General features: G+C 36.2%; 1 protein-coding gene across 2 annotated transcripts in view; it reads left to right on the forward strand.

The window, feature by feature from the left end:
* The window catches only part of LOC136026951 (uncharacterized), a 59,323-nt gene that overhangs the window by 18,128 nt on the left and 24,408 nt on the right, over positions 1 to 16,787 (forward strand). Inside the window, exons 4-6 of one of the 2 annotated variants that reach the window (XM_065703811.1) lie at positions 6,967 to 7,082; positions 8,976 to 9,558; positions 15,714 to 15,824. In XM_065703811.1, coding sequence (XP_065559883.1) covers positions 6,967 to 7,082; positions 8,976 to 9,558; positions 15,714 to 15,824 — 810 coding nt within the window. Of the gene's footprint in view, positions 1 to 6,966; positions 7,083 to 8,975; positions 9,559 to 15,701; positions 15,825 to 16,787 lie in introns of both variants that reach the window. The other variant, XM_065703810.1, reaches the window with a different exon arrangement.

Consider the following 16,787-nt stretch of genomic DNA (forward strand, 5'->3'; position numbering starts at 1 on the left):
TGGCGCGTAACGACTTACGCGCGCGGGGGGGCTTGGGGGGGGCGCGAAGCGCCCCCACCAACTAGGTGTTGGGGTGGCGCGAAGCGCCACCCCAACAGCTAGTATATATATATATATATATATATATATATACATCGAGGATCCGACACTCACACCACCCAAATCTAAATAATTAAATTCAATCTAAATAATTAAATAAATAAAATAAATCTTGATACAAAACAATATAAATAACTGATCAATATTATAATTTAAATTTTTTTTTTTAATTAAAAAATTTTTCAACCGTTTCTTGAAGGAGCCTAGGGTACAGGACTGTCGAATCCCAACAGGAATGGAATTCCAGGCATGTCCGACAGCAGCTATCAGACCAAAGTCCGAGCGCACTGCAGGGGTGGATGGCACTTGCACATCATCCTTGTTTCTAGTTTCATAAGGACTGACATTTCGAACAGTTTCAAGAAGCCCGGAAAAACTTGATGGAAGGTCTCCACGGAAATACTGAAATGCAATGAAAGAGAGTTGTAATGTATGAATATCTTTAATCTTTAGAAGTTCAACAGAAATATGGGTGGTATACTGAAGGATTTTTGCTGCTTTCAGTTGGAGATTATGTAAAGGTGTAAGTACAGATGGAAATGTTGACATCCACACTGACGAGCAGTAGCATAAATAAGGGTAAATAAGAGAGAAGTAGTATAATAGACGAAGGATAGAAAAAGGAAAGACTCGCTTCAGCTTCCGAATAATTCCAAGGCCTTGAGAAACCTTTAATCTCATTGACTCAACATGCCGTTTGAAAGATAGAAATCCAAGGCTCCAACCACAGCATCTCCTTTCTGGCACAAATGACAACAGAAATCAGATCGTGGGTTGCTAAATAGTCGATAGAGGTCGTTGACATGTATGAGGAAAAGGGATGGCCCAAGAACTGAGCCTTGTGGCACTCCATATTCCACTAAAACATGCTCATCAGAAGCTTCTACTGCAATGGATCGGCCAGTTAGGAATGAAGAAAACCAGGACAGAGCATCCCCACGAACACCTTGATGCGACAACTTACCAATAAGTATCTCGTGTGTGAGGCTGTCAAAAGCTTTCTTCACATCAAGGAATATTGCCGCAGGGATAAGGCCGAAGTCTAAAGACTGTCGTACAAAATGAAGAAGCACATTACATGCATGTTCTGCTGAGCACTTCTCCTGAAAACCAAATTGGTGCCGAAGAAAAAACTTCTTCGCGTCTAGGAAACTCAGCAAACGCTTTAGCATAGCCTTTTCAAATATTTTAGAAAAAACAGACAGAAGAGATATAGGCCTATAGTTCCCCGGGTCCTCCCGGTCACCTCCTTTAAATACTGCTATCACTCGTGCTAACTTGAGACGCTGAGGGAATATTCCGAGCTTGAATGACTGGTTAACCAAGTGGCACAGTGGTTTAATAATTGAGGGAAGAATCTGTTTAATTAATTTGGCAGGAATTTGGTCGAATCCAGAAGAAGAATTTTTCAATGACGAAATTATTATTATCAGTTCCTGCTCCGTAACTGACTCAAGAACCATCGATTTTGCACAGGAAGGACCGAGGAACTGCTTCCAAGACCTAGAATTTAAAGAAGGAACCACACCTAACGCCGTTGTTTTCCCAACCTCAGCAAAAAATTTAGTCATCTGATGTCGCACTTGGTCTTCGTCCAAGAAAAGTTTATTCTGAACATTAAGTGATTTAGGGAGCTTTCTAGGTCTTGCCGATGGTTGCGTAACTTCCTTAATTACATCCCAAGTTTTCTTAATATTTTTGCCACAATCCGCAAACCTTCGGGAAAAAATATGTAATTTTAGCTTTTCGAATCAAAGTTTTAAGTATCTTCCGGTATAGTTTAAAAACCTCTAATTTAGCATCACTTGGTCTGTCCCTGTACTCTTTCCAAAGGTTCTGTTTCCTCTTTATTGACTTCAGTATTCCAGCTGTAGTCCATGGGGCTATGGGTGTTGATCTCTTAGAAAGACTTGGTTGAGGTGATCGGCAATGGTGGATAAATTTCTCCTTTACTGTTTCATAAAAAAAATCAAATGCCTTATTATAATTTTCTAAGCTCACCCTATCAGGTATTTTAAACTCCCGTGACGTAGTGAATAAATCATCTTTGAGCTTTTGATGTTTGCTGGTGTATATCGGAATCTTGGTTTATTATCAGGGGCTATTCGGCGGGCAAGCCGGGGGAGTGGAAGTAAAACTCCTACTGGGAAATGATCCGATGTATTTGATAGTAGCACTTCATTTTTTACAGAATGTATAGATGAGAACACATTGTCAATTAAGGTTGCAGATTGGTTCGAAATTCGTGTAGGGATATTTATACAGGGAGTTAACCCAGACGAGATTACTAGTGCCAGTATATTACAAGCCTGACTCGATGATATATCCATCATGTCAACGTTAAAATCACCCATTAAAATTATTTCTGCCTTTTCAGACAATACTTTCCCAAGAACAATCTCTAATATTTCCATAAATTGTTTCATTGATCCGCTTGGAGATCTGTATATTTCGCCAATTATTATCTTTTCATTGGAGCTAGTAGCCAATTCTATGAACAGAGATTCAAATACCCGTTCAACGTTTATAGACAGATCATCTCTTCTTACAACTGCCAGATTGCTCAATACATAAAATCCTAGCCCCCCCCCCCCCCTTTGCTATCTTTCTATTTAGAAATATTGAATTATATCCAGGTATATCCATAAGTAGCTGGTTCTTTTCATTTAAAAAAGTTTCACATAAGCCAATAATTCAGGGCGAGAATTCCTACATATAAGCTGTATATCATCCAGGGAAGAATTCAGCCCTTGAGCATTCAAATGCACAACCCGGAGGACATCCTCCCACCGAGCTCCAACATCCCATAACCCAAACTCCTCCACAAAATTACTATCAATAATATTATCTAAATTTTCATCAAAATTCATATTCGGTGTTCTTCCTATCGGGTTATTTAAAATTTCATTAAAATTTACTCTACGACTTTCATATTCATCTAATTTCCTTTTCGTGAGATTAGCGTCAGTCCTCGATGAAAACTCAATTTCATACATTACTACTTACCAATATAGGTGATGAATAGAGACCACGCTGTAGTCGAGTGAACACGGGTGACGCAGACATCCTAATGACAGCAAATTCATAAGGCGAAGGCACGAACTTGAATTTTCGCCCCGGAACGGAAAAATATTTACAAGTAAAAAAGTAAAGAAAAGAGTAAATAACATGGAGAGAGAGAAATATAAGAAAATAAATATAAAAAAAAACATAGATACGCACATTTCAAAAGAAAGCAAGAAAGGAGTAAATAATATAGTAAATAGAGAAAAGGAAAAATAAGACAATAACTAAAAAAAAACACACACAGACACGGACGTTGCAAAAAAAGAGCAGCAAAATTGCATCCCCTCACTTTACTGAGGCAAAAATACTCGATAGTTTATGTCACGCGTCAGAAGCACCATTACTAATAACTGCGGATAAAACCAAGGCGAGGGGGTCATGGCATGCATCACTGAACTTAATCCAGTTTGAGCTAGAAGTCAAAAACTGGCAAGTTTTTTTGGGATTATGTTGAGACATCTTAATTTGTGTATTGAAGCTTATGGTGAACATTTTCAAACCCCCAGTGAACAATTATACGATCAGAATTCTGTTAATCATAATATCTTCATTTATTATTTTTGAATAGAAATTAATATATATTTATACGTTTATTTTTCTTAAAGCAGAGCCGGAGTTAGGTTTTTTCATAGAGAGGGGGGGGGGGTAACTCTAGACTTTGTTGCCCTCTGCTTTACCATCAATATTGTAAATATTACATTTTTTGCCCAAAAATATTACAAATTAAGCTTGTTTTGCTGCCCTGGGCGTGCCCATCGGGGCACTTGTCCCCTCTACCACCCCCTAGACCTAGCCCTGTCTTAAAGTAAGATGAGAATTATTTCTCGAAAATGTTTATCACAAACCCATATGCACCGAATTCGCAAAGTCAGTCAGTAAACACACGCACACACACGAAACAAGCCAATATAATAGGGCCAGTCATGAAATAAAAAAAAAAGTGAAGGAGAAGAAGAAGTGAGTTTTCGATATGTGAAGGAGGCTGTAAAAAATGTTAAAAAAAGGTAAAAAAAAACATTTAAAACTTACTGGATCAAAAGGGAATAAACTAAATAAAGGCACTAATACAATTTTAGTCTCGTGACTAAAAATTACAAAACACAGTTATTAGGAAAAGCAAACAAAACAAAGAAACAAGAGACTCTAAAAACAAAGCTCTAAATTCGCTAATTAAACAACCGAAAGGTAGAAAAGAGAGTGGGAGGTAGGGGATTCACTTATTTAACATATAAACTATGTACATGACGAAAGTTCTTTATATCTTTTGTGAAAGAATTTTATTGGTGTAAGTAAGGGATTTTGTTTGAAGAAGAAAAAGGTAGGCGAGGTTGGAGGGGGAAAATTGACTAGGGAAAAGGGAACTTGCCCAGGTTTTATGGAAGGTACTGTTGGCGGTACTCAAGGAAAGTTCTATTCTCCTTTCCTTGAGGGTGACCAGCTTGGCTCTCCAGAGAAGGGAGATATAAGGGATTTCACCCTCAATGAAGATAATTCTTAAGTTTCTTTTTTCGATTGCTTCTACTCTGTCTTACAGAGATGTCAGAGATTCGTCAGAGATGTCAGGATGCCAAATAGAATAGGCCTACTCAGGGATTGGGCATAGATTTACGAGGAAAATTCTGTAACAATGGGGTATGTGACATTCAAATTTTTCAAGGAGCTTAAAGAAAGAAAATATGATATTTGTGTATTTTAACATATCATTAATATAGAATGAAGTCACTAGAGTGGATGACACCCAGTAATTTCATTCTACTAACTTACATTTTAGGGGGGATTGGGCAGATGAAAGAAGTGGGAGCTCTTAAGGAAATTAATTATTAAAATTCTTGACTTGAAAGGGTTGACTGTCATATCATTAGTAACAACTTCATCTTGTACTTGTTCCAGGATACCAATTGGGCTGCTTTTAAAGTGGTTGTGGTTCTGCATTCACGTCGAGCCTCATTTATCTTCGCTACTCAGTATTCTAGAGTCTGTTTGGAGTCTTCTAGACTCAAGTGCTAGTAAAATGACATTTAGAGACTATAGATGCTTTATATTATTTATCTATTGCCGTTTCTTATTATTGGTAAAACTGTTGAGGTTTGTCCAACTGCCTTATTGTTAATAGTCTGTGTATGGCCACCTTTATCCTTGTGTTATTTTATATTCTACTACATATCAATTGCAGGACGTTGAGGAACCATAGATACTTTACTTTCAGATATAGTCCATAAGTTTTTCAAAGAAAATTAAACCAAAAATGAGCAGAAATAAAGTCAAATAATCTTCCAAGTGTAAAACTTCCACAAATCACCATCAATAAATAAATGAAACCCAAAACGACCAGAAATTATAATAAATAACCGAGTCAAAGTCAATTTTCACTTTACTGAACTCTGCATGCACATAGTGGTTTTTGATTTTGTTCAAAATTCCCCTCAATATTCTCTCAAATTTTCACCTTCATACGCTTAGCCATAATAGTAGTAGTGGTGATAGTAGGAGAAGTAGTAGCAGTAGTGGTATTGTATCAGTAGTAGTAGTAACAATAGTAGCAGGAGTATTAGTAACAGTAGTAGCATGTATATGTTGCCTTTTGGTCAGTTGTTAACCCCCCCCCCCCCGCATAACACCTCGGAAGCTTCATCTTGATACGGCAAGCCGTTCCAAAAATATTGATGCTGTGCCCTTTTGACGTGCTTATAATTTTAATACTTTTAGTCTTACAAGTAGTTGAAATTGAAGCAGTAGTTGAAGCAGTAGTAGTGGTAGCAGCAGTAGCAGTAAAATTAGTAGTATTAACAGTAGCATGTATGAATTAACTTTTGATCAATTGACCATCCTCTTTAGGCATTCTCTGAAAGTCCCAACTTAATACTAAAATTTATTCTTTAGATTCGTCCTTTTGGCAATGTGCATGTACATAGTGGGTTTTGATTTAGTTCAAATTTCCCCTCAATATTCTGTCAAATTTTCACCTTCATACGTGTAGCTTTGTTTGTAGTAGTGTCAAAGTAGTAGTGGTAGTATTAGGAGCAGTAGTAGCAGTAATAGTGTTATATTAATATAAGTAGCCGCAGTATTAAAAACAGTAGTAGCAGGTACATGTTGCTTTTTGGTCCGTTGAATATCCCCCTCATGATGCTCTAGAAGTTTCACTTTGATATGGAGAAAAGTTTCATAAATATTGCTGATACGCCTCTATCAGCGATCTGTATGCCCATAGTATGTTATGCTTTAGCTCAACTTTCTCCTCAACGTTTCCTCGGATGTCCATTTCAATATTCTCAGCCTTGGCAGCACTCGCTACAGAAGCAGTAGTTTTAGTTGTAGCAGTATTAGTAGCAGTAAATATAGTAGCAGTTGCAGCATGTGTAAATATTGCCTTTTTCGCCAATCGATCATCCCTCTTATCGTTTCCTGAAAGTTCTAAATTAATATACTTGGTAATTCCTGAGTTGCGCCCTTTTGACAACCTGCATGCACATGATGTGTTTTAATTTAGTTTCTCAGGATCCTCTGAAAGACTCACCTGAATATCCTTTGTCTTTTTGGAAAGTAAAGTCCAAACATGCTTAGTTTTCTCGGTAATATATATTATATGGAAACAATGGAGAAATTACCTAGCTTACAGCCCTTGCCCTGAGGGCTCTGGGGGGTGACATCCCCAATGACATAATTACTGGACCTTTCAACAATGCTGAACAAAATAGTATTGGTATAGTAAGGTGTAATATAGTAAGGTTACAAAATAGTGAGGTATTACATTATATAAATTAATTTACATATTACATTAATTCTGTGTCGTTATTTTAGATTCTTTTGTTATTTGCAAGAAATGCAAGAGATCAGAGGATCGTGGCAGCATGGAACCTGAGGTAGTCTTGATCTCTTCCCAGAAAAAGAAAAATGCAGATGTCACTAATGTTATGGTAAGTTTTACTATTATTCTAGATTTCATGTATATTTCACTAATGTAGACGAAAAATGTAAACGTCATTAATGTTAGGCTAAGTTCTACTGATTTTCTTTGTCTTGTGTTTGTGCAAATAAAAAAAAAATCTAAAGAATTTGAAAGAAATGCCTTAGTTTTCCCCTAAGTTTGTTACCTCTGCTCAGACAGGCATGAAGTGGTAGGGGCCCAATTTCTCGGTCTACACAAAATTTCAACACTTCAGTGATTACGTTGAATTTCTTCTAATTTTCATTTAGCTCACCTTTTACGAGTTTCTTGAATTCTGTCTGAAAAGTAAAGCTATAAAGATATAAAACTTAAATGAGGACTCTCTTGAAGATTAGATGTATAGGATGGGAAAATGCTTTAGCTTTAGTGTAATTTATTTTGGGAAAATTTTTGAACAAACAAATCCCACGTTAATCCTTTAATATTTTATCTAATATTTTCTTTTGGAAAATAGATTCTTTACAATACATGAAGTCAAATTAGTAAATATCGTTTGACGAATTTTTTCCAAGCAATCCTATTACTTATCAGGTATGTATTTAAATCAGATAATATAAATTTTACTCCGTCTAACAAAGGCTCACTGGATCCATATCGGGATTGCATAAAGTTGCTATTTGATGCTGCATTTATGTTTTTAAGTTTTGGTAATAGCAAAGGTACTAAGCTAATTCTGGTCAATAGCAAAGTTACTGAACAAACAAAATTACTAAACAAAAGTTACTGAACAAAAGCTATAATTTTGGAAAAATATTCATATTAATGACGTTATATTTATTAGCACATTTCAAGAGCATACATACGTCATATTTGCCTCAGTAATGGTTGTACCGTTTTTAGTGTCTACGATGCAGGCTTAGTATAAGTATTCAAGTGCGGAATTATCATTCCGCACGTTCCCTCTGTTAGCAGCACCTTCTTAATGATTCCTGATCTTTGTCCTGAACCAAGATTTGACTCCTCCATTCCTTATTTTATTGATGGTGTATAGTCACAATAATCATGCCCATTTTTTGTCTTTGACCACTTTTATTTTGCCCGTTTATGATGCTTATTTTATCTCTATTTTGTTTTTAACCTAGTCTTTTGCACAATCCTCTCTTTAATTCTAAATACTTCAGACAGTTAATTGACACTGATTTTAATTGTTTTTGTTTTTATGGTATTTGACTTGGAATATGAATTCGGCTAATTTTTTTTTCTTTTAGTCTGTGATAGTCTTAATGTATTATCGTTTTATCCCCCCTACCCTCTGTTTTTTTTGCCATTACTTGCATGAAGTACATTTTAGTTCTTCTGTAACTTTACTCTTTACAGTATAATATGTTAGCGCCCATGGTTAAAAATTTTTTTTTTCCTGTCTCGGAATCTTTAAGTACGTTTTGGAAACTTGAGCTTTAAAATCTTGGAACATAAGACTTCAAACTGCAGGAGTTATGCATAGATTGGTAAATATGTTAGATTTATAAAGTCAAAAATATTTAGACATAATTATAAAAACATTTATATTTTAAATTCAGGATAAAAGGTCCTATTAAAGAGAAAAAATCGGTTTTTAATTCATATTTTTGTTGGTCCTACCGGGGTTGGCTGTTCTTTACTCGTCCTTATCTTTTGTAAATGACGGGTGTACGTCCCGTACACTCGTACAGGACGTACACCCGTCGTTGATGTGTCCAACCAATTGAACTGATGACTTTAATTTGATCCATGGTAGTTTGGGAGTATTTGGGGCGTTTGGAGAACCTTACCTGCGGTCAGATGATTGTAGTGTTGAACACTTGATCCTGCTTTGTTTTCTATAATCGTCTCTTTTGGAATTCTGGACATGTGTGTAATATACCTAAAAAAAATATTTCAGATGGAAGAGGCCGAGATTGTATCAACCATGGAAGAAGTTCATGAGCAGAGCTTAAGGCTACAAACAGATGAGAGGTCAGAGACACCTGAACGTGTTACAGTCCGAATTACAGCTGAACCAGAAAATGTTATCACCCCATCACAGAGAATTGTTTCAGCTGAAGACTTGAAAAAAGATAGAGAAATCGACGACAAACGACATGCAGGGTTCAAAAAAGCATTTAGAAAGGCTGTCGGCATTAAAATAGTTGAAGAGCCAGAAGTTAGGTTCATTTCTGGTCGTGATTCTTCTGAAGCACTTCAGTCTGTAACAGACGAATCTTTACTCAGCAAAACTGTATCCCCTTTCACAGCTACAGTGTCATCTTTTGGCGGTCCTTTCGCAGCTTCTACGCAAAGCACTACTTCAGAAAGTGTGGCTTCACCTGCAATGCCAACGTTTACAAATGGCACACAACCAGCGCAGTCAGATTCAGGAGCAGCTTTATTTCCTCCATCAGCCTCCGCTGTAACTGTCAGCACCAAAGGTGGCTTTGCTACATTGATTAATGAAACGAAGAGCTCCGCAGCGTCCGAATCTCATGGTAAGTTATATGTTTGTTATTGATCATAGCACATTTATGTATGTAGGGGATCGGACGGACAAAACCTTCACATGCAACTACTACTACACTAACAACTGATCGCAGCACCAAGCCGCCTGAGGCCAACACAGCTACGCACGCCCCTCCTCCATCCCAATCTATTCAAAGCCCCCCTCTATTCATCCTCTCAGGAAGTTCCCATTTCCCTTAAAACTTTTTTTACGACATTCTTCCACCCCAACCACGGATGACTTGCTTTCCGTTTAGCCCTAGACGGTTGGACAAAAAACACAATCTTCGGCAATCTGTCATCCTTCATCTGCAGAACTTGCCCCAGCCATTTCAATCTTTCTCTCATTATAGCCCTAGAAAACGGGATTGAACTACACTTTTCGTACATCTTAGTGTTTGAAATACGGTCGGTCAGCCGGGTACCCAGAACAATCATTTGGCGATTTCTCTTGAAAACGTCTAGAGAATCTTCATCCGTTTTCCGTTTTGACGATGCGTACCTTTGCTGATAAAGGGAGTTGCACAAAAGCGAAGACCATACACAAAATAATTCTTGAAAAGTCAATAGAGGCATACCGCAGTGACTTAGGTCAAAAAAGGTAAAAAAAAAAACGACTCTAAGGCTAGGGGAAGAGACGAGCGAACAGATAATTAAAGGGAATATTTCGCCTGATCGAACACCACATATTTAGCGCAGAAGATAACCAAAGAAAGCGGAAGTAGAAACAAAGGTGAGAAAAAGATGAAAGCAGGAAGAGAAGATAAATATAGAATAAAAGAATAAACAAAAGGTACAATAATTACTCCAGGCAGAGCCTTGTAGTAACTAAATAAAATATGGCATTCGCTGACGTCATGTAACTATAAAGTAACGAAATGTACAGTTTCAGTTTCAAAATGTACAGTTCATGTAGTTAATTCTTTTGGTGATTTTGTATTTCAAAATACTTATATTAATAACGATTTTACAAAGAAAAGTTTGCTGTGAGTTGAATCAGTATACATTTTACCGCATTAATTTATTGATTAGATCTGTGATAATATATTCAAAAGTGAACGTAATGTTGAAAACAAGTAAATCTATATATATAAAAATAAGTTGTCTGTGTGTCGAGTGACGTCATGTCATCAGGTCGTCATGTCGTCATTATGACGATGACGTCATTAAAGGTATTTAAGACATTCGTTCACGGAAAAATGTTTAATTGTAAAATGACTGAAGAACCTACAATGTCAACAGCCGAGGAAGCTGCTCAAAGAGTCTATGCCAAAAAACTTGCTGCTGATAGAGAAAGTAAGAAAAGAAAGCGTGCCGAGGAATCACAAGAGCAACGCGAAACCAGACTTGCTGCTAAAAGAGAAAGTGAAAAAATTATGGCTAAAAGTATTTAAGAAAATTGTTCAAAGACAAATTTTTAATTTTAAGAAGATCGTGGACGGAAAAATGTTTAATTGTAAAATGACTGAAGAACCTACAATGGCAACAGCCGAGGAAGCTGCTCAAAGAGTATGTGCCAAAAAAATTGCGGCTGATAGAGAAAGTAAGAAAAGAAAGCGTGCCGAGGAATCACAAGAACAGCAAGAAAACAGGCTTGCGGCTAAAAAACGCAAAACCGCGCAGTTAGATGAAAATCCACCTGGACAGCGAGAGTCAAAACATATCAAAACTGAAAATGATAGCGATGATGATTGGGTTTAGGATTTTGACTTGGATAAGGTCATCAATGCCTACCAGATTTTAGTTAAAAAAACAAAGGTTCGGCGATATGTATTTCATAGTGACGCTGAAAAATAAAGAAGAAAAAGAAAACTGAAAAAAGAAAAAAGGTTAAAAGCTGAAAAAAAAAACTAAAAAGAAAAAACACTCAAAGAGAAATTACAGACCGGGACACAAATGACGACCGGGACACAGGGAATATAAATGACGACCAGGACAGAGGTATCGTTCAAAGAAGATCGTTGAAAGAGAAATTTCTAATTGTAAAATGACTGAAGAACCTACAATGGTAACACCCGAGGAAGCTGCTCAAAACGAATGTATTCAAGCCGAAGTAGCTGAGTTGGTAAAGCGTTATGTTTCAGGTTCTAGGTCCGAGAGACTCCAGGTTTGAACCTTGGCTTTAGCATTAATACAAAAGAAGAAAAAAACTAAAAAAGGTAAAAACTACAAAAAAAAACTAAAGAAAATCCTAAAAAAACTAAAAAAGCTAACAAACTAAAAAAAAACAAAAAAAAGGTAAAAAACTAAAAACTAGAAAAGAAAAAAAAAACTAAAAAAAAGGTAAAAACTACAAAAAAAAACTAAAAAGAAAAAAAACTAAAAACTAATAAAAAAACTAAAAAAAACTAAAAACTGAAAGAGGAAAAAAAACTAAAAAAAGGAAAAAACTGAAAAATAAAGGAGAAAAAGAAAACTAAATGCCGAGACACAGGGAATATAAATGACGACCGGGACACTCAAAGAGAAATTAAAGACTGGGGCACTGGGACACAAATGACGACCGGGATACTGGGAATATAAATGAAGAACGGGACGCTCAAAGAGAAATTAAAGACTGGGACACTGGGACACAAATGACGACCGGGATACTGGGAATATAAATGACGACTGATAAATTATAGACCGGGACACAAATGACGACTGGGACACAGGGAATATAAATGAAGAACGGGACGCTCAAAGAGAAATTAAAGACTGGGACACTGGGACACAAATGACGACCGGGATACTGGGAATATAAATGACGACTGGAACACAGGGAATGTTCGATTAGCAATCACCATCAACAAAGCTCAAGGGCAATCATTAGAATAATGAGGTATAGATCTGAATACGGATTGTTTTTCCCATGGACAATTTTATGTTGCATGTTCAAGAGTCGGTAAACCTGACAATCTATTTATATGCACAGACAATGAGACATCGAAGAATGTTGTATATTCGCAAGTTTTACGTAGTTAAAAAAATGTATATCTATAACGAAAAGAGAAATATTTTCTCTTTTGTCTATATTCACAGGTGGTACACAGGGACACAACTACAATGGCGCGTAACGACTTACGCGCGTGGGGGGGCTTGGGGGGGGCGCGAAGCGCCCCCACCAACTAGGTGCTGGGGTGGCGTGAAGCGCCACCCCAACAGCTAGTTGGTATATATAATCTATTTCGATCCGACTTGTTTCTCAGATTTTGTTTTAAACCTCCTCCGAGGGTAAAATATATGAATCTGCCATCATCCCTGAGAGGTATCCCTAGAGTCTAATAATTTCTCTACTGTAAAACTATCATAAATTGCAATAAATAAAGAAATGAAACCCAAAACGAACAAAAAAAAAAAAATAATAAAAAATAACCGAGTCAATCTCAAAACGAGCTTAAACCAAGAGCAGCAGGGCTCATGGTAAGTTCTACGTTTGATATTAATATTTATATTTTTTAAATCTAAAATATCTAATTGTATATCAAATCTGACTGTATATCAGTCCCCCAACATCCCTGAAAGGCATCATACATAAACAGATATTAAGTCTATTAATTTTTCAAGTGTAAAACTGCCATGAATTGTAATAAATAACTAATAGCTTTTGTGGAACCGCATGAGTAACGGAAGTAACTTTGCAAAAGCATGACTAAGCACATTTCAGACTTTAGAGTTTAGTTAGTAACATTGTCCAGAAGCTTTTGTGTTTTAAATAATTCTATACTTGAAATTCTTTGTCCTTGAGGACAGGTGTTTGAGTTCTGGTGTTGCTGGTTATTTGGTTTGGAACGGGTGTCAGTGGCGTAATTCTATAAGTTCAGCTAGAGTCGGCCCAGCTCTAAATAGATACCTGGAGAAACCTGGGGAAGGTAAAAAGGAAGGGTGTGTCAAAGCGAAAGATGGTTAGCTCCAAACCCCCCATTGCACTTTTTGGCCCGTGGCAGGCTTCTATATATGGATTCTCATTGTTGCTTGTCTCGTGATGTGATGACGTTGTCACAGGCTGTGTCCTGTGAAAAATATGAATCATTTTTTAAAGTCCTGACCAATTTAGACCGTTTCCGTGGCCAGTCATGGCTGTTCCTTGTTTTCCAATCGTAGATTTCATTGTCCATTTTTTTCAGAAAGTTTTATCCACGCCTTTTGCTTTAGCAGTTTAGATTCATACATGAATATATTTAATTTTCTAAGACTTTATAGATAACACATTATCTTTTCCAATTTCCAACCACAGAGTATTATTCAAAAATATTGTTTACAGTTCAATATGATTCTCGCTGTCGCTTGTTCCATGCCTTTTTCTTTAGCTGTTGCGTTTCTCACTTTCACTAGTTTTCTTATCACGTTTATCTGTGCTTCATTCTCATCAATCAACCCTTTAAATATCTTAAGTGACCATAAATTAGAATTTGCGCCTTTGTAAAATTATATTTTATTGTTCTTATTGGACCTTTAACTTTTGCCCTTTCTTGTCTTTTGTCATTGTAAAAAACATGACGTCGAACTTTTTTTTTTTATAAACAGAGGCTGATGTAGTATCAGGTTCTTGGCTACCGTCCTTATAAACTCCAATGACTTTGTTTGTAAACAACAAACAAAGAATTAACGACGCTTCTTGACTACTAAGGTCCCTGCGTCGGCCCTGCAGTGCATTCCTGCTGCGTGATTCGATCTCTCGGTCCCGTATTACCAAGCTAAGGTCAAATCCACTGCGCCACCAAAGGACACTTTGTTTGTAGCTATTTCACCGCTTCGAGCTTTTAAAAATGTTGGACGTCGACTTTTGCCCCGGCTTATCTTTTATCATTATGAAATACATATTGCCGAAACCTCGTTTTAAAAAAAAGGCATGGTAAGCATTGATGATCTTAATCCATGTCAAAATCACAAGCCCAATCATCGGAACTATCATTTTGAGTTTTGACACGTTTTGATTCTCGCTGTCGCTTATCTTCTCACCCAATTTTTCTTTTTTCTTCATTTTGGATTTTCATTACTTCAAACAATTTATCAATGCCCTTTGCTCTAGCTGCCCTTATTGGTCTAGTTTTACATGACGGTTTAGGTTGTAGATTTGTTAATTGCTCAGGTGGTGGGACAAAAACTTATTTTATTCTAACGAACTATCGTTTATAACACTTGTTGATTTTCTTTTTGTGCTTTTTGTCTTTTTTGATAGTCCAGGTTGTTGATTTTCACCCGATATGAATTAAATTTGTTTGGGCTGGTCTCTTGGTTTATCATGTTTGATAGTGCAGGTAGTTCCAAAGAATCGTCATTATAATTCTCATCGCTATCATTTTCAATTTTGACACGTTTCGATTCTCGCTGTCGCTTATCTTCTAGCCTCATTTTTATTTCTTCATCATGTTTGGTTTTCATTACTTCAGACAATTTACCAATGCCCTTTGCTTTAGCTTCCCTTATTGGTCTAGTCTTACATGATGGTCCAGGTTGTAGATTCATTAATTCTTCAGGTAGTGGGACAAAAATATCTTTTTCTTCCAACGAATTATTATTTATAACAACTGTAAATTTTTGTTTTATGGGTCTTTTCTTATTTTATTGTCCAGGTTGGTGATTTTCACCCATTGTGAATTTAATGCCAATGACCTTTGCTTTAGCTGCCTTATTGGTCTAGAATTACATGATGGTCCAGGTTATAGATTTGTTAATTGTTCAGGTAGTAGGGCAAAACTTCTTTTTCTTCCAACGAATTATTATCTATAACACTTGTAAATTTTCTTTTTTTGGGTCTATCTCTAGATAAGTTTTTCATACTGATACGTCTTTTTATACGGAAGTCTTTTCAAAGATACTTGATTATTAAGTCCGATTTCTAACACCGATTGTCTACTAAGCTTCAAATATTTGGTTTTCTTTTTTAAGGTTTTTGAATTGTTGTAATCACTTGTTAAAATGCATACAAATGTTTATGGAATTACCAGTTTTTTGCTCTCTAAGCAATTTAATGTCTTTTCATACTAAAGTCCTTTCAAAAATATTTGATTATTCAAGCAAGTCACATGTCATATGTCAATATGATTTATTTCTTTTTGACCTGAAGTGCTTTAGCTTTTATATATATGTTGTAAATTCCTGCAGGAATTATTTTCAATGTTGTTCTTGTTTTATTTTTAAGTTATCTTAGTTTTTGTTTTAGGGGGACAAACAGCCGTAACAACCACGACTTTTTCCTTTGGTCAGCCTATTACAACATCAAGTAGCCTATCAATCAATTTGGGACAGCCCTCATCAGGGAATACAGCGACTGGTAATTAAATTTCTTTTTCACCTTTCACCAAAGCAGAATTAAGAATACGTGTTTATGGGAATAGAGACAAATGGGAGTGATTGAGTAAGCAAATATCACCGAGCGAGATAGATAGTATGTTTCCTAGGGCAGTAATGTTTGTACTGAGTAATGTTTTTACTGAGACATGTGCATTCCGTAGGAAAAATAAACAAATTGAATAAGGCAATGAATTTGTTATTGGCCGGCAACCATCTCACCGATAGTGTCATACTACTTCTACTAAATACGTTTTAAGACTACACCGACTAGACATTTACGATAATCCAGTTTAAAATAACTCAAATACACTAATATTCCTTCGCATTTTAAGCCAAATTCAGTTGAACTTACTAAAACAAATCAGGTCAGTAGACAGGCTGGGTTAATCGCTAGAGATAAAATTCTTACCCAATCTATTTTTGAAAGTTTCATTTTTTTAATATCTTTTTTTACTTGATTTTTTCCATTGTTTTCTCTGTCTTATTAGAGTTTACTTCAAAAGATTAGTGAGTTCTTTTCTTCTGTGTTGAGCCCTGAGGACGGCTTAGTGGAGGTCCTTGCCGAAATATCTGCTTTGTCTTCTCGCTGTATTCTTTTACCTAATTATTTAAATATCACTCTTTACTCCTTCCTGTAAAGTGCAGTATCATTTGAATTTTTTTCCTATGACGTCATCCCACCCCATTCGAAGACGACCTGCTTTTCCTTTGACCCATTATGGATGCTCGAAAAGGACAATTTTTGGCAATCTCTTGTTGTTTTTTTGTCCATAGAACATGACCTTGTCATAACCTTTTTTTCATTATAGCTTTAGAAAGTAAGGTCGAATCGTTTTTTTTTTTTTTTTTTTTTTTAATTTATTTATTAATATATGCTCAGTCAAATGAATAAGGGAGCTGGGGGTTGATCCAGACTTTTTTCTTTTTTCAAGACTTGTCTTGT

The sequence above is a fragment of the Artemia franciscana genome, chromosome 5 (genome assembly GCF_032884065.1).
Source record: "Artemia franciscana chromosome 5, ASM3288406v1, whole genome shotgun sequence".
Taxonomy (NCBI): domain Eukaryota; kingdom Metazoa; phylum Arthropoda; class Branchiopoda; order Anostraca; family Artemiidae; genus Artemia; species Artemia franciscana.